Raw genomic sequence first — 23,895 nt, 5'->3', positions numbered from 1 at the left:
TAAACCAGATATCTTGTAAAGGTTTCCTCTCAGTTTATTAATATACAATTTATTTATTCAATATTGGTCGGGGTCCACTGTAGTCATGCACTTCAGTTACTTGCCCAAGTCGTTCTCGGCGGCGTACTAGTAGAAGTTTGAAACACACACCAACAATAAATCAAATATATATCCTCAAAAATCTTCAATAACAAAAAACGTAAAAATGGAAGAGAGAAAAGAAAGGAGAATAATCATGTTCCCTTTACCGTTTCTAGGACACTTCAACCCTATGATCAAACTCGCCGGAATATTCCACCGCAGTGGCTTCTCCGTCACGATACTCCACACCTCCTTTAACCCTCCCGATCCTTCTCTCTATCCAGAGTTCACTTTTCGAACCATCCATCACAACAACGAAGGAGAAGAAGAGGACCCTCTTGCTCAACCAGAGGCTTCCGGTATGGACCTCGTCGCTTTCATTCGTCTGCTGAGACAAACTTACGCCGAGCCGTTTCGTGAGTCTCTGACGGCGCAAGTAGGCGGAGGAGAGAAGGTGTGTTGTTTGGTCTCCGACGTTGTTTGGGGTAAGAACACGGAGGATGCGGCCGAGGAGGTTGGGATTCGTAGGATGGTGTTGAGCACCAGTGGTGCGGCGTCGTTTTGTGCTTATGCCGCTTACCCTCTCCTTAGAGATAAGCATTACCTCCCTATACAAGGTAAATATAAAAGCTTACCTTTTATTTGGCCAAAAAAAAAAATGATTACCTTTCACAATTTTCCTTTGTTTTATTGGCTGGCTAGAGTCTAGAGATTGATTAGCCTTTTTGTTTTTGTCAACTATATAATGTAATGTATAAGTTTGAATTTTTATATGTTTTATTATTAACAATCAAAACAAAAAATTGCCTAATGTAATAAAAAGAGTATATTCATTCTGATAGAGTAACCTATACTAAAGATGTAAAACCAAAAACTAATGAAAACAATCAATCAAAAGCTAAATAGTGATACATTTCTTTTGCTAAAGATTCTAGATTAGATGAGCCGGTGACAGAGCTTACACCTTTGAAAGTGAAGGATCTTCCGGTGATGGAAACGAATGAGCCGGAGGAACTATTCCGAGTAGTCAACAACATGGTGAAAGGAGCCAAGTCTTCTTCAGGAATCATATGGAACACATTCGAAGATCTTGAAAGACCCTCGCTTATGGCTTTGAACAGCGAGTTACAAGTTCCGATATTCCTGATTGGACCGTTTCACAAACATACCGACAGCTTTCTGCCAACGACAAAGAGCAAAGAAGACCATGTAACAACCGATTGGCTCGACAAGCAAGACCCGAAGTCTGTGATCTATGTGAGTTTTGGAAGCCTTGCGGATATAGAGGAGAAGGAGTTTCTCGAGATTGCTTGGGGTCTAAGAAACAGCCAACGACCATTCTTGTGGGTGGTTAGGCCAGGGCTAGTAAGGGGGACGGAGTGGCTTGAGTCATTGTCTCGGGAGTTTATAGATAACATTAGTCGTAAAGGAAAAATTGTGAAATGGGTGAATCAGTTAGAAGTTTTGGCGCATCCTGCGGTGGGAGCGTTTTGGACGCATTGTGGATGGAACTCGACACTAGAGAGCATATGTGAAGGTGTTCCAATGATATGTACGCCTTGTTTCACGGACCAGCGTGTGAATGCAAGGTACATTGTTGATGTATGGCAAGCCGGGGTGATGTTAGAGAGAAGTAAGATGGATAGGAAGGAGATTGAGAAGGTAATAAGAAGTGTAATAATAGAGGAAGGAGATGGACTGACAGAGATGTGTTTGAAGTGGAAAGAGCGAGCTAAAGTTTGCTTAAGTAAAGATGGCTCTTCTTCCAGGTATTTAGAAAAACTCGTGACTCATGTCCTGTCTATCGATTCAAATGCTTGTGCAAGTTAGAAAAAATTACAAAGGAGCAATGTTGTAAAAGAAATCATCAAACAGACTTTTGAAATGTTCTTTTTTTTTTCTTAAATTAAAAATGTTGGTTGTTTGTGTATTATTATTAACTTTTTTTATCTCATCAATGAAATTAAATTTAGCAGTGTGTATTGAACTCTTTGCAAACAAAAAAAAATGAGTTGAGTACTTGTTAGCATCAAACTTTCCGAAAAAGATTAACATTCAGGAATATCTATTTGAGGCAAAAAAAAAAAAAAGAAGACTGAACTAAATTTTTAATAAATTGAATAGCTCTGCCGATTTTCAAATTTCAGACCTGACTGATGAGTCGCTTTAAAAGGAGGTAAGTCGGTAAATAAATATTTTGCGAGATGTGTTGTAAGAAGAAGATTGGAGTTTTCTACTCCATATTGGAAGCTTAAGATGACATTTGTCGATGTAAGAAATTTTGAACAAGTTAAAATCTTAAATAATTTTTATACATTAGATAATTAACCCAAAATTTTGGAGATTTAAGACTTATATGAAGGCGAATTCGGCGCCGGACAAAAACACGTGAGAGAAAGACAAAACCCACGAGCGAAAGAAGGCAAACCTTGTCATGGGCGATAATGGTCTATGGGAACACGTCAGTTCCTGCGCTCGTGTCAGCTCCATTAACCATCTGATTCACATTGGATGTACTCCCAGTTTCTACTGCAATAAAACAGTGATGTAGTTGTAATATAAAGGATTCGAAATCCAGAGAACCAGTGTTACTCTGGTCGAAAGATGGTTTGTTGCGAAAACTAAAAAGTAAACAGAATGGCAAACAACGATTTAAATTCAAATTAAAACTAGCACTAGACCAAAGCAATTCGCAGGAATTTCAGAGATAAGAACCAGATGACTATTCAGGGCACAAGTGTAACGCAAGTCTCGAACTCAAACAGAAAAGCTTATCGATCCACTGTCGTGATCTCGATAACTTTGTCTAACAACCTAAATCCTAAACTGTCGTTTGAACTTAGAAAATTGCAGACAAGCATTAGCTAGCAGATTTGATCTGTTCACGATTTACCTTAACTTCAACTGTCGTTGGCTAAGGACAAATCGCTCACCAATGTTTATTCTAGCAACCTATTACACTTTTGATGAATAGATTAACCTAAAATCGCAGATTGAGTGATCAATTCAACCTAAGCATTAAGTCTAACAATGGTGAAGACAATAGATATCAAGCCCTATTTGCATCTAATCTTTTAACTCATGAAATCCTTTGAACGCTTTAATCTAGCTAAGAGATCTACTCAGACATGGAGAAAAGAAACACAGCAACAGATGAAAAGGAATTCATGGATTAAAAAATCGCAGAAGAGATAATAGGGTTCAGAATTCTTCTCAAATGTAGCAGATTTCTTCTCCCAAAAGCTTACAAGTAAAAACTCTCTGGTTCAGGAAATTGTAAAAAGAAAAGCGTAGAAGAAAAGATAGGCGGCTTGGACTCTTTTTATTCCTTTCACGCGGCTTGAGATTAGGTAAAGATGTTTTCCTTATTTTTCTCCCGTCTGGAGCAGGTGCTCCACGAAGGGTCCAAACCGGGAGCAGGTGCTCCGCGGATGATTTCTCCAAAAGCGTGTGAAATAGCTCCTTATTGCTCAAATTCATCTCCTTTTGCTCCAATGCCTCCTAAACACTCCAATCCTCTGATAAGGTCTCTAAGTCACCTGAAACTTCCTAAAAAGACTCCAAAAACTCCTAAAACAATTAGTAAACACAGGTTAGAATGAGTCAAAATCTCCACTCATCAACTCCCCCGAACTTGAATCCTTGTTTGTCCTCAAACAAACTCAAATTCAATTCCAAAAGAATGACTGAATAAAGCTGGGAACTCGCAAAACTCAAAAGACCGTAAACCTGACCAAGGCATGTGACAATCTGCTGCAAAATCAATCAAAAATCTAACCTCCATGTACTTCTCCGTAGACGCTGCAGCTTTCCAGATTAGTCCCTCAATTTCATAACATCATCCATGTCCCATCATTGCTGAATCTCATCAATAAAACTAGTGCTAAGGACCTTCTAGACTCGTTCCCATACTTGTACCTTAACAAATTGACCATACTACACAAAAATACCTTTCCTCTCCCCCCGAACTTATTCACTTTTCAAGCTGTTTCGTTTTTTTTTTTTTTTTTTTTTTTCGGCACATATAACAAGGTTCAAAGACGCGAGTATTGATGGTGATTGCCACCGAATCCCCGGTTTGTCCCGTCATTATATATCAAAGGTGTAGGCGAATAATGGGGTCACAGGAAATTTTCCTACCCCTCGCTTCCATCCATTGTGTGATCATTCCACTTTAGAAGTAAAATAATGGGATCTTTGGAAATTTTCCTAACCCTTTACTTCTAAAAGAAAATCATTTCAATCTTTTCTGCCTTTTGTTCATTTTTTTTTAGAAACAGCCTGAAACAATGCTTAGAACATGAGAGAAGAATACCAAATCTATCACACAGGTCTTTATTTGTCAGGTAAGAATGAGGAGTCAAGCCCTATGAGCACTAACCTGATCGATGAGGAAAATGAAGAGCTGAAAAATTAGCTCAGGTTCATTGGATGTGTCAAGAATTTTGGGCTCCTCTAGTCTACTGCTTTGTCTTTGGATTTTCCATTAGTCGATCTAGATGATTCTGCAGCAATAATCACTAGAAGAAGATGGTCAAGATTCACAAATGGTCTGAAATCATCATAGAATTGGTCCTAATTCCCACAAGCTTTGACTTGACTCATATAACAAACTGACTCAAAGAAACAAAATAAAACTGACTCAAGAAAAACACAAGAAAATGCAAAAGATGACAAGATCCTCCCCCGAACTTATTATACACCGTCCCTGGTGTACAAATAGGAGCAGAGAAAAATCCTGTCGAAACAAATAAAAGAAAAGAAATCAAGGCGGATAATACAATGGTGGTAGAGAGATGTTACTAGCGGTCAGTGAGTGGTGGTGTCCTCTGGGCTCTCACTACCAGATCCACCAGTGCGACGTCTGCGTCTCGGGTGCCTCTCCGGAGATCTGGCTGCGGTCGCAGTGCTGCTACGACATCCACTGGTAAGCATCTGCAACAACCTCTTCATGAGGCTGTTGTTCTTCTTTGTAGACGCGACCATCCACCTCCGATACTCTGCATCATCAGGATCATCAGAGATAGGAGCCAACTCGAACTCACCAGCATCAGCTGAAACGTAGTCAGGCAGCTCCTCATCTCCCTGCGGTGAATGTGGATAGCGTGAAGAACTGGCGCGAGCAGGTGCTCCGGAACTCGAAGCAGGTGCTCCAGAATTCGGAGCAGGTGCTCCAGAATTTGGAGCGGGTGCTTCGTCGTGTGCTGCATCAGCTAAAAGTGGCACCTCCATCAGGAAACGCAGGTTAGCTGCAGTGTTTAGCGCAGTCATGGCAGGATTTGGGAGAGGCGTGCGCTGTGCAACTCCGTAAGCACCTTTGTAGCTGTAGGTGTTCTCATCGCATAGAAAACCTGAAGTCAGCAGATGGGCTGTGTCCATCTTCCTCCGGCTCACATCTTTTGTAGCATACCGAAGAGGAATATGAGCAAAAGTGAAGAGCGCTGTGAGGAGACTCCCAATGTAAACGACCTGCGAACTCCCAAAAGGTTTGGTCCTCACTGCGCATATGGTTTGCGCCAGCTGAACTCCAAAGTTGATACTGTGCTCGACCGGGATGCTGACGCTGTAAGAGTCTGCAACCAAATCACCACAACCAAAGTAAAGCAACATCAAAACATCCAGCGCTACCTTATTCCCAGAATCACGGTTGAACAGCATGTTGTTGAAGATTTTCGCACAGATGCGAACAGCTGGGTGGCGAATGACTGATATGCTTGCCGTGTTCGACTTGTAGTGGCCGGAGGCGATGGTTTGCCAAAATTGGTTGGAAACCTCGAACTTACTCGGGAAACGCAGCTCTTTATCCTCGTCATGAAACCCGTAAGCAGTGCAAAACGTCGCCATGTCGATGCTGTAGCGCTTCCCTTCAGCAAAGTCGCTTCATCAGCCTTTGGCTTCGTCGGATTTGTGTACCGCAACTTTGCAGATGCGAGGCATTGGCGGACCAGATCAGGGTAGAGATCGTCGTCCTCGAAAGCGAGTTGCGTCAGCTTCGTGTTGCGCAGGATGATGCTCACCTCATCGAAGATTCCCAACCGTTTTAGTGTGTCTGTGCACATCACTAAGGTTGGTTGCAGTTTGATGTTGAGCAGCTTGTTGTAATAGAACGAGTCCGTTTGGTCCCACTGCTCGTCCGTGTGTTCGGGTATCAACTCATCAGGCAATTCGATCAGTGTGTTTCCTTCGCGAGGCCATGGATACGTCGATGGGGTAGGTTTACTTCCCTCACCGTTCTTCTTCTTTCCATTCTTCTTGAACATTGTTCTGGGAGGCATTCCTGCAACAACATTGAAGAAGAAAACAATTAAGCCCAAAGAAAATCTCCAACCTAATTTTTCGAGCAGAGTTTTGCATGTGTGTATGTAGAGCGGATAATCACATAGATGTAAACTGATGCTGCTCTAGAACCTCAATAACATGCGCATAGGTCGAAATCAACACACAGATAGAAGTAAGCACCCTTTTAAAAATTTCGCCGAAATATTAAAAGGGAATTGCGAGTCATACCTTTGCTGGGTGTCGAAATTGGTTGCAGAAACGGAGAGAGGACGAAAAACCGATGAACTTAGACTAAAAAAAAAAACGTTGAAATCGGTGAAGTTTTGAAAAATCTGGGATTTGAGCTCAAGTATCAAGTATGGCGAAGAAGAAAGGAGGAAGGAGGAGGTGTTTATGGGTCGGGGTTTTTAAAAAAAAAGGGAAACTCAGGTAGGGTAAAATTCTGTGTAAAATAAATCTTTTGCTAAAATTTGCACACTAGCCCCTGCGTTCCCATTAAAACTCCAATTTTCCCCAAAAACTTACCTGGAAGCGCCAAACACCCTGGCAGAGCAGGTGCTCCAAACTAGAGCAGGGTGCTCGTTCGTCGCATTGTCCGTGGTGAGCACCCCTTGGAGCAGGTGCTCCGGTGGGGGCTATGGTGCTCTTTCGTCAAATTCTACGTGGTGAGCAGCTCACCAACCTAGCAGATGGAGCAGGTGCTCCGGTGGGTTGCTCCCTCCTTCTTCTTCTTTTCACCTCCATCGCTGAAAACCTCTCTACCTGCTTTATCTTTTTGTTTTTTTTTTTTCAAAAACAAAGAACCTAAAAACAAAGTTAGTAGCTAAGAATTGAAAGACACAAAGTTAGAAACTCTTACCGGTGGGTTGCCTCCCACCAAGCGCTTGTTTTAAGTCATTAGCTTGACTTGGAAAACCATTTAGGCTTGAGGAGGATCGCTTAAGGTGACTGACTCACCTTCTGCGATATTTGGACCAGCAAGGTATGGTTTCAACCTCTGTCCATTGACAACAAACTCGCCTCCTTTAGTGTCCAGCAACACTACAGCTCCATATGGTCGAACCTCCTTGATGGTGAATGGTCCAGACCATCTCGATCTCAGCTTCCCTGGAAACAATTTCAATCTAGAGTTAAAGAGCAATACCTGATTGTTTGGTGCAAAGCTTCTGTTGAGGATCCTCTTGTCATGGAAAGTTTTTGTCCTCTCTTTGTAAATCTTCGAGTTTTCATATGCCAGGTGCCTAATTTCCTCCAGCTCATGCAACTGCATTACTCTCCTCTCCTGAGCACTCTTTGCATTGAAATTCAGCAGCTTCACTGCCCAAGCAGCTTTGTACTCAAGTTTCACTGGAAGATGACATGCTTTTCCATACACCAAGTGGAATGGTGTAGTCCCCAAAGGTGTTTTGTAAGCTGTTCTGTATGCCCAAAGAGCATCATCAAGCTTCACTGCCCAATCCTTCCTTGTGGTGCTCACAGTCTTCTGCAGAATGTTCTCGATTTCCCTGTTGGAAACCTCAACTTGCCCACTCGTCTGAGGATGGTATGGGGTCGCCACCTTATGCCTTACACCATTCTTCTTCAACAAGTTTTCAAAGACTTTGTTGATGAAGTGAGAGCCTCCATCGCTAATCACCACTCGCAGCACACCAAACCTGGGAAAAATGACAGAATTGGTCCCCGTCGCAACGGCGCCAAAATTTGATTCACACTGGATGTACTCCTAGTTTCTACTGCAATAGAACAGTGATGTAGTTGTAATATAAAGGATTCGAAATCCAGAGGACCAGTGTTACTCTATGACTTTGCGAGGATTGAATTAAAGTTAAGACGAAAGATGGTTTGTTGCGAAAACTAAAAAGTAAACAGAATGGCAAACAACGATTTAAATTCAAATTAAAACTAGCACTAGACCAAAGCAATTCGCAGGAATTTCAGAGATAAGAACCAGATGACTATTCAGGGCACAAGTGTAACGCAAGTCTCGAACTCAAACAGAAAAGCTTATCGATCCACTGTTGTGATCTCGATAACTTTGTCTAACAACCTAAATCCTAAACTGTCGTTTGAACTTAGAAAATTGCAGACAAGCATTAGCTAGCAGGTTTGATCTGTTCACGATTTGCCTTAACTTCAACTGTCGTTGGCTAAGGACAAACCGCTCACCAATGTTTATTCTAGCAACCTATTACACTTTTGATGAATAGATTAACCTAAAATCGCAGATTGAGTGATCAATTCAACCTAAGCATTAAGTCTAACAATGGTGAAGACAATAGATATCAAGCCCTATTTGCATCTAATCCTTTAACTCATGAAATCCTTTGAACGCTTTAATCTAGCTAAGAGATCTACTCAGACATGGAGAAAAGAAACACAGCAACAGAGGAAAAGGAATTCATGGATTAAAAAATCGCAGAAGAGATAATAGGGTTCAGAATTCTTCTCAAGTGTAGCAGATTTCTTCTCCCAAAAGCTTACAAGTAAAAACTCTCTGGTTCAGGAAATTGTAAAAAGAAAAGCGTAGAAGAAAAGATAGGCGGCTTGGACTCTTTTTATTCCTTTCACGCGGCTTGAGATTAGGTAAAGATGTTTTCCTTATTTTTCTCCCGTCTGGAGTAGGTGCTCCACGAAGGGTCCAAACCGGGAGCAGGTGCTCCGCAGATGATTTCTCCAAAAGCGTGTGAAATAGCTCCTTATTGCTCAAATTCATCTCCTTTTGCTCCAATGCCTCCTAAACACTCCAATCCTCTGATAAGGTCTCTAAGTCACCTGAAACTTCCTGAAAAGACTCCAAAAACTCCTAAAACAATTAGTAAACACAGGTTAGAATGAGTCAAAATCTCCACTCATCACCATCAGCGACACAGTGGTCGGAACCTTTGATTTTGATTTTGAATTTTCATTTTCTTTTATCAGTATTTTGATCTTTTTCTTGTTTATCATACTTTTCTCGTATCTGAACAAAATTTCCATTTACAACTCAAATATCAATCTTTGGTTTTTCCATTATGTCTATGGAATTAAATAATATCAAAATCTCCTCGCCGAGGCTAGTTATATGTCTATGTGCTCTTCGATCTGTGAATTTGTGTGGTTTGCTAGTTTATTTCAAGACAGGACGTTACTAATAGTTATGAAGTTATCTATGTGATAGCACATCTACATTACACATCATCATCGTCAATTTATACTCTCTAGCTTGTTGAAACAGAACCAAATATTTTGAAACCGACTAGCATATTGTTAGGGAGAAAGTAAGACCAAGAATGCTCAATGCTCTTGATATGTAAACTAAAAAGGTCAACTGGATGATGTGTGGTGACTATATCCCTCTTCCTTCTCAATTTGGTAGTTTAATTGGAAAGATAAATCTTCGTAACACATATGTATCTTCTTCAGTGAAAATATAAGGTTATACAAGACTTAGTATAGTATACTAACTTTTAATCATAATATCTAAGTCTATAGGCCTTTACATTATTAAGAAGAAAGAAAAAAAGTTGAGTATTTCTTTTCTGTTTTCCTCTCTTCTCTCTTATTTCCACTAAGATGCCATTCTATTGCAAACATATAAATACCACTTATAGTAAAGCCTTTGACCGGAAATTTTTTACACATCAATTACTATTTAAACATACTATAATGAAGTCGCATAGGTTTTAGAGGCATTGAACTATCGTAACAACCTTACCTGTAGAATCTTTAAGCTATCAGGTATAGATTTTGTTTCGCATCTTTCATATTTGTTTTTAATTGTTCTGATATCAAGAACTGATCTTTATTCTACTAATGAGTTATGCAGACAAATTGCATATCGGCAGAAAGATTTCCAACAGCGTGCATGTCATGATTATTCACTAATAATGCAACATATAGAATACGATACATTGCTCTTGAGGAAAAATCAAAATATTTTGATCTTATTATATATAGAATGAACTCAACTGATGCATGATGAATGCAACTTATAATAGACACACAAATTTATATATTAGTTGTAAATTTTCTTTTAAAAAAGGATTTGGATTGTTAATGTAACCGTAACGGCAAGCAAATCAAAATTAAATGGAAATTTTAATAGTCGGTCTGATGACACGCCGTCAGCCACGTTCGGCCGACAATTCATTTTCCAATCAAAGTGTCGCCTCTTCATTATCCATTTCTCGTCGTTTTTTTGTCCTGTAAATATACTATTTTCATTTAATCCTACAAGTTCTTTCTGTTTTTACAACAATTCTGCAAACCCTTAATTATAAAGAATTATGTATGTGTATGCATATATATGTTTATTAATTAATTTCGTCTCTTACGAGTAACGACTTAGAAGTCCCGTCTTTTATAGGGAATACAATTTGTCAAGTTATAAAATTTTAAGATACTTCGCATTATCGCATCATGTTATGTTTTTTTTTCACTCGATGATCACGCTATCGTTTTTTTCATTAAGGGTTACTTAAAGCAAGATTTTAACAGCGTAAAGAAAATTTCCTAAACTTTTTTAACTACTTGTTTTCGCGCCGTATGTCTTGAGAGCTTGACCTACCTAAAATTTGATTATTTTCTTTTGTTAGCAATATGCATTATGAGAAAATTGAATCTGGGTAGTAACACATCAGCAACACCACCATCACAAACCAAAATATTATTTTTAAAAAGTAGACATCTGTGTTTATGTTCGTATTTATATGTTCAAATATTATGTTCATGTTTTCTAAGTCAAATATAACCATTCACCTTTTTTAGTCAACCAGTTGTTTTTACCCTATAGATATGTGTGTGTACGTGTTAAATTATGAAGTAGTACGTAGTAAGACCATCTCCAATGTAAATCTCTATTTTTTACTCCAAATTAGATAACTCTAAAATGAAGTTGTATTTTGCTCCAATGTATGACTTCATTTTTGACTCTAAAAAAGAATATTCCTAATAGATTCTATTTTTCTTTTATTTTTAATAACCTATAACTTTTAGAAGTTACAAAATAATCCATTTATTTTTATTTTATCTAAAATATTTATAATTTACGAATTTAATAAAATTAAAATATTTATTAAATAAAAAATTACATAAAATCATAAAAACATTAGAAATTTAAGGTTATGTTTTATTTTTGATTTGTAGAGGAATTGTATTCCTACTTTTTGAATAGTAACATTTTTGTTTTTTATTGATATGCAATTCAGTCAAGCCAAACTAATGCTACAAGAAGATCCAAAGTTCAAAACAGGTTGGAAATTTGAACATGTTTGGAATATTATTAAAAACTTTGAAAAGTTTAAAGATGGTGCCGATCCTAAAAGCATATTAATCCCACCTCGTGCCGAATATACATCGTTCGAGTCTGGAAATTCCATTGATTCTCCTACAAACATCTCCAGGTTTGTCTTCATTTTCTTTAAACTTAGATGATACCGACGAGTTTACTAGCGGATATCCCTCTCCACAACCAATGGGGATCAAGAAATCCAAAAATAAAAGAAAACTTGTTGATCAAACAACATCAGTTATCAACACTTTAGAAGAAGGAAATAAACAACTTTTGGAGCAATTAAAGAAGAAAAGTGCACAAAGACAAGATCATCTTGAGATTCAACAGAAAAACTATGCTTTGAAAGAGCTGAAGATGGAAAACAAAATGTTATTTTATGACATGAGTTCCATATCAGATCCAAATATTCGTGCATGTGTTCAAGGCAAACAAACAAAAATTTTACAAAAGCGGAATGCTCAACAACAAAATCAAGAATTTCCTCCTCCATCAACTTCGTTTGGACAATATTTTAATGATATCGGTGGATCAGGAATCGATTTAGCAGAATATTAAATTGTTTGTATTTGTTGTGTTAAACTTTTATGTTTATCTTTGATTTTATCACTTGTTGTGTATTTTTCAGTTTATTGTAAGTTGTAATATTTTGAAATAAAAATTTTAGTGTTCAAATATTTATGATTGTCTATTTTATATTTTTAAACTATTAAAGTCCTATAATCTTGTCAAAAAATCTTATAAACATGAATCATAAAATAAAAACTTAATTATTAAACCGATAGTTATATATATATATACATATATAAAGACCATTTTTTAATTATATATATATATATATATATATATACAAAAGTCAAAGTGATATGTGTCATACAAATATTAAGTGTATATCTGAAAAAAATGTATATAGCCATATATAATGTCGAAAATAATGCTGTATTGATAAAAAATATAAAATTATAATAATTTAATATTTTAAGGATCAGATTGTAAATAAAAAAAGTATAGCTGCAAAATGGAGTAGAATAAAGGTTTACTCCAAATATGGAGCAATCTCTATTTTTTCTCCATTTTGCAGTAAAAAATGGAGTAGGGTTAGAGTGAAATTTACTCCAAAATGGAGTTTGCAGCAAAAAATGGAGCAAGGTTGGAGATGCTCTAGTATTTTCCATCGTCAGAACCGTAATTTTCTTTCTTTTTTTAGAATGTTTGCTTTACTCATTTGCAAGAGTAATTAATATATACAAAACCGATATTCATTGAACCTTATGCAAACAGAATGAGAAAACATTGCACTTAGAAGTCAAAAGAAGAAACGGATAAAAGGAGATGCACGATCTTGCTTTCCGTTCTTCAAAAAGAAAAAGACTAATGAAAGTAAAGTTGTAGTTAATTAGTTCCTTTTTATCAAAGATATATACTATGAGTCGGTTAAACTAAGCAATTAAAAAAAAAGAATAAAGATTTCACATTGACTTTTCTGATTAAGAAATTAAATAAATAGTTTTTTCTTTTGAGAAATACCAAACATGAGAAATTAAAGAAAATCAAAGCATGAGAACTTTTTTACAAAATAAGACTAATCCAATCATGAGACTACATTAGTGTTTACTTAAAAGATTTTTTAACCCTTCAATCTGCGTTTAGATCGGCGCCGTATATTAACACATTACATTGAACTGCACCAAAGGACAAAGTCCTCTTTTACCAATCAAGAGCCTTAACATAGCTTTTCATCTATTTTTAATTCAAGAGTATATGGTTAAGCGGAAAGGACAAACCTCAAATTATAATTGTATTTCTCTTTCTTAGTGGAAATGTATTTTACTTCTCCACCCAAAAAAATAGATTTTTATATTCAACTGTTTATTAAGATAGAGGGCAAAGGGAGACATGAAGCGTGCGAACACGACAATACACAAATAGTATCGGATCGGCTTTGGTCGGTTGGTCATCTCTATTTCTCTAATATATATATAAATCGCCAACCCATGATCTTAAGCCATTCAATCTCTCATAATATATTGAACCCTTTCACATGTCCATGACTCCATAAACTATTGTGTAACCAAAAAGAGAGAAAACAAAAAAATTCAATCATCTTTAACATTCCGGCAAAATCCCTTTTCTCTTCGTTTATTTCAAGGTTTGTTAGAAAAAAAATAAAGAAAATGAGAACGCTTTGTCCTAATTTCGACAGAGAAGACGGTTTAGAGACGGTGTTGGAAGTACCGATGCCGGAGGAGTTGTTCTGTTCCGACAACAACAACAAGAGCGGCGCTTGGCAAAGCGTAAAGTCTAGTTTGCTCCGGTCACCGCCGGATAACAGCAGCAGCCTCGCCACTCTTTTCGGCGGCCGCGACGCTCAGATTCAGATGCTTCTTGGAATCGTCGGAGCTCCGTCGATCCCTCTTCCTGTCTCCTCCGATCACGACCTTCTTCATTATCCCATCTCCAAACTCATCAAAAACCAATCTATCGTAAGTCACTAAAATATATAATACTCATTTAAACCCTTTTTTTTTTTGAACATTACATTTAAACCCATTTTTGAGAAAGAACAAAAAGTTATTGAGATCTTGATAATTTGTTTGTTTTTGTGTTCCTGAATATAATTAGTTTTTTTTTTCTAAGAGAAATCATAATATCTGGTATTGTTTGTTAACTAAACTTCTTGGGTAGCTAAAAAATAAAAATAAAAACCAAAAATTCTTGGTTAATTATAATACACACAAAATACAAATGTAATTATTTGGTTGCGTTTGGAGGTTTGCAAAATTATTTTCTATAAAACTGGAAAACATTTTTTTTTCTCTTCTTAGAAATATAAACTTTCTCTGCAAATTATTTTCATATATGTAAATGCGTAAATTAGTGTTAACTTGAGCGACAAGTTTTCTCATATTACTTTTGCTCTGTTTTTGGTTTATAATAGCAAGCAGCCATGGCGAAGTACATAGTGAAGCAATACACTGCTGCAGCTGGAGGAGAGGCAGCATTGTCTGGAGTAGAGAGCATGTACGCTATGGGAAAGGTTAAGATGGGAGTGACCGACTTTTGTGCAGCGAAAACCCTAAATGGAAAGAGAAAGCAGAAGATGGTGAGGATCAGAAACGTCAACAACGGAAACGGAGGAGAGATGGGAGGTTTCGTGTTATGGAAGAAAGGTTCGAGTCAATGGAGTTTAGAGCTTGTGGTTTCCGGCTGTAAAGTCAGTGCCGGTTGTGATGGTAACGTGGCTTGGAAGCAAAGTCCTTGGCTAGCACATTCTCATGCTTCTAACAATGAGCCTTCTGGACCACTTAGAAGGTTTCTTCAAGGGCTTGATCCAAAAACCACAGCAAATATGTTTGCGGGATCGGTATGCATAGGCGAGAAAGTGGTTAACGACGAAGAATGCTTCGTGCTTAAGCTCGAAACACAGCCTTCAGGGCTTAAATCAAGCAGCAAAAGCGGTATGGAGACAGTGAAGCATACCGTGTGGGGATGTTTTAGTCAAAGAACAGGACTTTTGGTCCAGTTAGAGGACACTTGTCTCGTACGGATCAAGACCGGCCCGGAAGAAGAAGATATGGTCTTATGGGAAACGACTGCTGAGACAATGATCGAAGATTATAAAACCGTTGATGGGATTCAGATCGCTCACAGAGGAAGGACACGTGTCTCATTGTTGAGGCTTGATGAGAGCTTAGAGAGCCATTCAAAGACTACAATGGAAGAGAGTTGGGAGATTGAAGAAGTGGGTTTTAATGTGAAGGGTTTGTCTTCGGATTTCTTCTTGCCTCCAGGTGACTTGCGTACCAAGGAAGATGAACAAAGTGGGTTTAATTTCGGAGATTATAGTAGTCCTATGCTGCTTCCATTGAAGGTTAGCACAGCTTCGTGGAAACTCAAGTCCTCTAAAGTCACAGCTATTGAAGATTTTGGGGAATTTGAGGGATAAACATATGAAGACGTTTCAACATATTTTTTTTTTATTGTAAATTGGTCTTCATTATTTATTTTGTATATATGTGAAAAACTAAGGAGAAAAGTGCTTGTAAATAAACATTATGAAGAATAGCAAGCAAGCCTTTTTCCTTCTTCTCCCTCGTTTATGTAAATCCTAAATTTGGTCCTAGAACAGTAAAAGTATAATGTTTTCTCATTAAAGCTATCATCAGATATCTCTCGAATCGATTAGAATAAGTTGTAAAGATTGACACAAGAATGTTTACGAGTTCTCCAAGTCACGAATTGTGAACTTGAGACTGAGTACGAATCAGCAGACATTTCTCTCACATTATCAATCGGAATCCAGTTGCAGTACATTTGAAGTTGTTATTCGAAGTACATTCCTCTCTTATTTGTCACATCTCCTATTAATATGTTCCTCAAGTCTGTTGAAAAACTTTAACCAAAAAAAGAAAAGAAAGTCTGTTTAAAAACAGAGCACCAACTTCTTCAACCGCAAACCAAAGCCTCTGAGCCAATGTCAAGACATTCCATGGGCCTAAAGCCCAACTGCATACGTATCAACCTAAGCGAGCGAAAAAAAAACACAGCTATGAAGTTCATAAACCAAAAACCAGAACTTCACGCTAAGAAATTGAAATTTTTTATATATTTTATGATATTATATAAGTAAGGATATGTGTTTATATATATGTATATTATTATATTATATTATTTTGGATATAAGTGGTGGTAGGGCTGGAACGGAACCGGATATTCGGACTTTTCAAAGTATCCGGATCCGGCTCCGGATTTGACGGATAATCAATTTTATTATCCGAATCCAGATCCGAAAACTCCGGATATCCGGAGACCGAATATCCGGTTTGAACCGAAGATTTACGGATATCCGACCGGATATCCGGTTTCGTTGATTTAAAAAAAAACTTCAATTTTTAAAATTATAATAAGATAATATATATAATTAAAATGTATCATTATAGCAAAAATTACAAATACCAAAAATTTAAAAGCATTCAAGTAGTATTCAAATAACACAAAGTTTAAAAATTGACATAGCAAAAGAGAAAATAGTAATAGAGAAGTTAATTTATCTTCATATCCTTCTGTTATCTATTTTCATGGTCTTCTCTCACAATCTGAAATAGAAAATTATCATGCAATATAAATTTCAATCATGTGTAAAAGAGTTAAACCAAAAACAATTTTCAAACATAATTAAAACAAAAAATTAAATGCATATCCAAAGATTTCAAAATTTTCAAAATCTTAATAAACGGATAACGGATAACGGATATCCGAGTTTAAAATTTTCTATTATCCGGATCCGTATCCGAAATAACCGAATACTTAATTTCACTATCCGGATCCGGATCCGAACTACACGAATATCCGGTTTTTACGGATCGGATAGGATCGGATACCGGATCGGATAGCGGATACCGGATAATAATTCCAGCCCTAGGTGGTGGTGAGATACGAGAGGGAAGTGAAAAATAATGAAGAGTGTTGTTTCTTATTTCACTTCTGAAAGATACCTTCTTTACACAACATGTACGTCTATTTATATATAGACAAAGTGAAAGCATAAAATAATAAGAAGAGTAAGTCTGTAAGAGTAAGTCGGTGAAAACTTGGTGATAATTATCCTTTCTTTAATTATTATAACACTCTCCCTTAATTATCCATCAATGTTTATAATTACGTATTATTTCGTTAAAAACTTTATCATGAAAAAATTCAATGAGATAAAAATCATGACAAAGAAAAAAAAGTACAGTAACGTAATCTTCTCCTGGAATGATGGATATAACGTTTTCTGCAAAAATCCCGCAAATGACGCATTCCAATACTTTGAATACGCTTTCTGAATACTGTAGTAGGAAGCGCCTTTGTAAAAACGTCCGCCGCATTGTCACTTGAACAAACATACTGGATATCGACTTCTTGATTCTTCTCAAACTCTGGAGTATAAGAAAAAAATCTTGGAGGAATATGTTTCGTTCTGTCACTCTTGATATAGCCTTCTTTTAGTTGAGCGACACATGCAGCATTATCTTCAAACAACTTTGTCGGCTCTTTGTTGATGACTATTCCGCTTGCTTATTGTATATGATGAATCATAGATCTGAGCCAAACACATTCTCTACAGGCCTCATGAAGCGCAATAGTTTCTGCATAATTTGAAGAAGTGGCGACCAATGTCTGCTTTTGAGAACGCCAAGAGATTGCGGTTTCTCCAAAAGTGAAAACATATCCGGTTTTGCGATCGAGCTTTATGAGGATCTGATAAATAACCTGCATCTGCAAAACCGACTAAACCAAATTTGGAGTTTCGAAGATAAAAAAAAATCCCAAGTCTATTGTTCCTTGAAGATAACGGAATATATGTTTTATTCCATTCCAATGTTTGCGTGTAGGAGAATAACTATATCTTGCCAGTAAATTTGTAGCAAATGCTATATCCAGTCGGGTACAATTCGCAAGATACATAAGTCCACCAATAGCACTCATATAAGGTACTTCAGGACCTAATATTTCTTCGTTATCTTCACAAGGTTTAAACGGATCTTTTTCCGTATCGAGTGATCGATTAACCATTGGAGTACTCAAAGGAGTCGCTTTATCTATACAAAAGCGTTTTAATATCCTTTTAGTATAATTTGATTGATGTACGAATACTCCATCTCGGAAATGCTCTATTTGTAATCCAAGATAAAACTTTGTCTTTCCGAGATCTTTCATTTCGAACTCTTCTTTCATATGAGTTCTTGCATCATCAATCTCTTTTTGAGTTCTAATAATGTTCTGGTCATCCACATAAACAACAATGATCACGAATCCTGACGAAGGTTTCTTAATAAAGACGCAAGGGCAAATTGCATTATTTACATACCCTTTCTTTAGCAAATATTCGCTTAAGCGATTATACCACATGCGTCCAGATTGTTTTAATCCGTAAAGTGATCGCTGTAATTTGACTGAACATATTTCTTTCGATTTGGAACTTAATGCTTCAGGCATTTTAAATCCTTCTGGGATTTTCATATAGATATCATTATCAAGTGATCCATATAAATATGCTGTCACAACATCCATAAGGTACATTTCAAGATTTTTAGATGCCGCAACTCATTAAGAATCTAAATGTAATGGCATCCATAACCGGAGAATAAGTTTCTTCATAATCAATTCCCGGTCTTTGAGAAAATCCTTGAGCGACAAGTCGGGCTTTATATCTTGTCTCCTCATTTTTCTCATTTTTTTTTCACAAAAACCCATTTGTACCCAACCGGTTGTACATCTTTAGGTGTTGTGACAATAGGTCCAAAAAAATTTCTTTTATTAAGGGAGATCAATTCAGTTTCTATTGCCATTTTCCATTTCTCCCAATCAGATCTTTTCTGGCATTCCAATATGGACCTTGGATCTGCATCATATATTTCATATTCAATTTCTTTGCATACAGAGAATGAGAATATTCCATCATTATCATCTATTTCATCTCTAGCCCATAATATCCCATCTTGGGCGTAATTGATGGAAATCTCATGATTTCTTCGTCATTTTCGTCTTCAGGACCTTTCTGTATGTGGTTCTTCTAGACCATTTTCATTTTGTTTTCCCAATTTCTTTTTCTTTCAGGGATTTTTATCCTTTGAGCCAATCGGCCTCCCCCTCTTCAACTGAACTTTGGGTTCGTTTGCTATTTTTCCATCAATTTGTTCTTCCGGAACATTGATTCTCGATGGAACATTTGCAGCGGGTATATATGACTTTGTCACTCTTTTCGTATCTGTGAACGCATCTGGTAATTCATTTGCCATATTTTGTAAATGAACAATTTTCTGAACTTTGAGTTCACGTTTTTTCGTAGGGGGATCAAGGTGCAACAACGATGGTGTGCACCATGTAACATCTTTTGGAACTTCTTTAATTCCTCCCCCTAACGCTGGAAATTCATCTTCATTAAAATGGCAATCGGCAAAACGTGCCGTAAACATATCACCAGTTTGCGGTTCAAGATACCTAATTATACTTGGTGACGTATAACCGATATATATATTCCCAATCTTCTTTGAGGCCCCATCTTAGATCTCTGCGGTGGGGCTACAGGAACATAAACCACACACCCAAACACACGCAGGTGGGATACATTTGGCTCCTGGCCAGATGCTAATTGTATTGGTGAATATTTATTATACGAACTCGGTTTTATCTGAAGCAATGCCGCTGCATGCAAGATAGCATGACCCCATACTGAAATTGGGAGTTTTGTTCTCAATATTAACGGTCTACCAGTTAGTTGTAACCGTTTAATCAATGACTCAGCCATGCCATTTTGTGTGTGAACATGTGCAACTGGATGTTCAACATCAATTCCCAATGACATACAATAATCATTAAAAGCTTGGGAAGAGAATTCACCAGCGTTATCAAGTCTTACTTTCTTTATCGTATAATCAGGGAACTGTGCTCTCAACTTGATTATTTGGGCAATGAATTTTGCGAAAACCATATTTCGTGTTGTCAATAAACACACATGTGACCATCGACTGGATGCGTCAATTAATACCATAAAATATCGAAATGGCCCGCATGGTGGGTGAATAGGCCTACATATATCACCATGTATTCTCTCTAAGAATACTGGAGATTCATTCCCGATTTTGGCTGGTGATGGCTGAGTTATGAGTTTTCCTTGAGAACAAGCATTACATAAAAATTCTCTCGATTGAAAAATCTTCTGGTTTTTCAACGGATGGCCATTAGCATTTCCACAATTTTCCGCATCATGACTGAACCAGGGTGCCCTAATCGTTCATGCCAGATTTTGAATGTACTTGTAAACTTCGGCTTTACCGTAACATACGATTCAATCATATTTATCTTTGTGGAATATTTTCTGGAGGATAATGCTGGTAATACTTCTAGTACAATTTTTCTCTCCGAAATAGCTGATGTAATGCAAAGATATTCAATGCCATTCTTATTCATAGTTTTTATGTGATATCCATTTATGCGGATATCTTTAAAACTTAACAAATTTCTGTAAGATCCGGGGGAATATAACGCATCATTTATTTCAAACTTTGTTCCCTTTGGCGTTGAAAATCTGACTTCCGTAGCCCATAATAATTTTTGCATTACCAGATATTGTATTCACGCTTCCAGCAGAATCTTTCATATTAAGAGAGGAAAAATATTTTTCATTCTTTAATATTGTGTGCGTTGTAGCACTGTCTGCTAGACATATATCTCCATCCTCGATCTTAATCTTTGACATTTTCTGAATTCAAGCACTACAAGAAAAACACCGTTTTACAACGGCCAAAACCGTCGTAAGTTCGTTGTAATAGCCCTATTACGACGAACTAGCGATGATTTTCAAATCGTCGTAAACGCATCGTCGTAAAAGATAATTCGTTGTAAAATCGTCGTATAATCAACGACAGTTTATATTCGTCGTAACATCGACGTAAAAGGATCGTCGTAAATGCGTCGTAAGACTTACAACGACTTACATCGATTTGCCTCGATTTGGTTTACAGCGTAACCGTCGTAAAGTCGTCATTAAAAACCGACGTAGGATCGTCGTATAATATACGATGCAAGTTTCGTCGTAATTCAATCGTAAATTTTTTTTTCTATTCGTCGTAAAACCGTCGTAAAACTCGGACGTATATTCGTCGTATTAGACGTCGTATAATATACGACAAATAGTTGGTCGTAATTTGGTCGTAAGAGTTACGACGAATGTACGACGATTTAATAAATTAATAATAAATATATTACGACGATTATACGACGTTTTTTTATAAATGAAATTCAAAAAAAATTTAATCCAAATTAAAATTTAAATTAAAAAAAGAAATAATTTACAATTTAAATTTTAATTAAAATTCATAATAAAAAAATTATAATAATTACAAAAAAATTAAAGATCTAAATCTAAACTAATATCGATCCCCTCATCATCTTGCTCCCTATCCTGCTCCACATGTTCTTTGCCTGGTCTTCGGTTAGAGGCTTCCGGCGCCTGATCCCCGGATCTTCGGTTGGAGGCTTCCGACACCTAATCCCTGGCTCTAGGAGGATCAACCCCGAGAGACCGGAACATCTCCTCGTCCGTCTGCACCGGTGGTTGCCTCCTAGAAATGAAGCAGATGACCCGACAACTCCAGCTGCCCGCAACCTGTCCAACTGCGCCATGAGCACCGGGTTGTCGGCCCCCATAATCTCAGAGAGACCATACAACTGGTCGATCTTCGTCTCATACTGGATCCGCATCTGATGGATCTCCTGGCGGATAAGCGGATCTGCTGCCCGAACATGACCAGTCGCCGTAGCGACTAGGGTATCACGGATGGATCCCATCCCTAAAACCCGGTCCTTGTTCTTAGGGGCAACCTGAAAATATGTAGAAAATTTATGTAAAAAAGTACAATATAAAGTTGAAATTACACTAAATAGGAAAAAGAATACACTTACCTCTTCGAAGATCTGGTCCATCTCCGCCACTGTCAGCGTTGGGGTGGATTGGATCGAGCTACCTCCGGGAGATGTAGGAGGCGTCTGCTGAGTGAGCTGCGTCTGCCGCTCCTCGATCTGCGCATAGTCGGCGTTGTAGATCTCCTCCGCCCGAGGATCCATGAATTCGCTGGTTTTTCTTCTTATGGGTCTCGGCGAAGACCTTCGTCATCATAGGAAGTTCTCCCCCGTTTTCTTTGACCTACAAAATGAAAATGAAATTATTAATAAGACAAATAAGAGTTAATTATTTAAAAACAAAAACACTTTAATTAAAATTTACCATCATAAGTCGTCTTCCGGCTAAAGGAATCTGACCGGAAGTGTGCGGGACGTTTTTTTGATTTCTCGCATCGTCAGTAGCGTTCCTGAAAAATATAGTAATTAGAATTATAAATAATTAAACCTATATATATTATAATTTAAACATATATTTTAATTTAATCTAAACACAAAAATACCTGGATATAGAACACTTGGCGGCAGTAGTCTTGTTGTGCGGGTATGGTTGTGCGGGGTCAACCAATATTGCACCAGACCGTGCCAGATTGTATCGGCCATTGGCGCCGGCTTGGCCTTGTTGCCGTTGACCTCCCACTTCCGCTTCCAGTCGGAAACGGTGTTGTTGAGGCGGAACTTGACCTTCTCTTTGAAGGCCGCCTCCACACGTTCGTGTGCGGAAGTTTCCCAATGCCAGTTTTGCTAGAAAAAAATAAAAAGTTAGTAATTATTTTAAAAAATTAAAAATAATAATATAAATCATAATTTTAAAGAAGTACATACCGCAAAACACTTGAATCAAGTGTTAAGAGTTGCCTGATCCAGCTTCTTCTAGCTGTATAGGGTTGTACGAAAAACCCCTTAATGATGTCGGCAACGTTACGACCGACAGCGTTGTCGGTCGTAAACCTAGTCAGTATAAAAAAAAAATTAGTTAGATATTTCAATTAATTATAAATATTATTCTTTTAAAAAAAATTTTGAAAAAAAAAATTCGTACCAAAATATCCCCGGGGCTCGATCCGGATCGAGTTTATTTATACTCTCACGACCTCGTTGGCGTAGAAGATCCTGAACCGTAAATTAGGCATACGGTTCAGGATGTATCGGGGTTGCGGCTGGTGCTGGGGCTGCTGGTTCGGCTGCTGGTGGTGGAGGCGGTGCAGGCTGTGGTACAACGACCGGTTGCGAAACCGTTTGTTGTGTTTCCGAGGACTCCGGGATGACGGACCCTGTAGCTGAGGCGGACGGAGTCGTACCGTCCGGATCTACCATCTGTCGGTAGTGGAACCTCTTTGTCCGAGGAGCCATCTGAATAATCTACAAAATTAAATGAAATATAATTACTAATTATATAATTTATTTATAAATTATTGGTCTATCTAAATTCCGAATCTAACTAAATCCCCTAATTATATCTATCTAAGGATTAAAATTTAAACGAAATATAAATTATAATGAAATTTGTTTTTTTAAAAAACTTACAAAGTAGCTGGAGAGGAGGGAGAGGAGGGAGAGCTAGAGAAAGAGAGTTTTTTGTAGAGAGAGAGAGAAGTGAGGAATGAGCGACGAAGGAGAAAAACTCGCGTCCCTTATATAGATTTTGTGATCGTTGTAAAATCGTCGTAACGTTACGACGATTTTACGATGATTTGGTTGTATAATCATCGTACCAGTGCATGACACGACACATGTTTTGTTCACAACGTTTGAGCATTACGACGGTTTTACGATGAATGTTCATTAAATCGTCATAAAACCGTCGTAATAGGCCATAA

General features: G+C 37.5%; 2 protein-coding genes across 3 annotated transcripts; both read left to right on the top strand.

Annotated features, from left to right (window-relative positions):
• Nucleotides 1–205: 205 nt before the first annotated feature.
• Nucleotides 206–2,033, top strand: LOC18021630 (UDP-glycosyltransferase 76F1). 2 transcript variants are annotated; one of them, XM_006403363.2, is made up of 2 exons: nucleotides 206–698; nucleotides 1,010–2,033. In XM_006403363.2, the coding sequence occupies exons 1-2, from the start codon at nucleotides 206–208 to the stop codon at nucleotides 1,909–1,911; spliced, it is 1,395 nt and encodes a 464-aa protein (XP_006403426.1). In that variant the 3' UTR covers nucleotides 1,912–2,033. The 2 variants fall into 2 exon arrangements, with proteins under 2 accessions (XP_006403426.1, XP_024013681.1); XM_024157913.1 differs by having other exon boundaries at nucleotides 214–698; nucleotides 1,055–2,033.
• Nucleotides 2,034–13,803: 11,770 nt separating this feature from the next.
• LOC18021629 lies at nucleotides 13,804–15,575 on the top strand. Its single transcript, XM_024158026.1, has 2 exons — nucleotides 13,804–14,112; nucleotides 14,568–15,575. The coding sequence occupies exons 1-2, from the start codon at nucleotides 13,804–13,806 to the stop codon at nucleotides 15,573–15,575; spliced, it is 1,317 nt and encodes a 438-aa protein (XP_024013794.1).
• The last annotated feature ends 8,320 nt before the right edge of the window (nucleotides 15,576–23,895 follow it).

This window comes from Eutrema salsugineum, unplaced genomic scaffold, assembly GCF_000478725.1.
Source record: "Eutrema salsugineum unplaced genomic scaffold, Eutsalg1_0 scaffold_16, whole genome shotgun sequence".
NCBI classification, from domain to species: Eukaryota; Viridiplantae; Streptophyta; class Magnoliopsida; order Brassicales; family Brassicaceae; genus Eutrema; species Eutrema salsugineum.
Note: the sequence above shows the minus strand (reverse complement) of the source record. Positions and strands in the feature narration are given on the sequence as shown.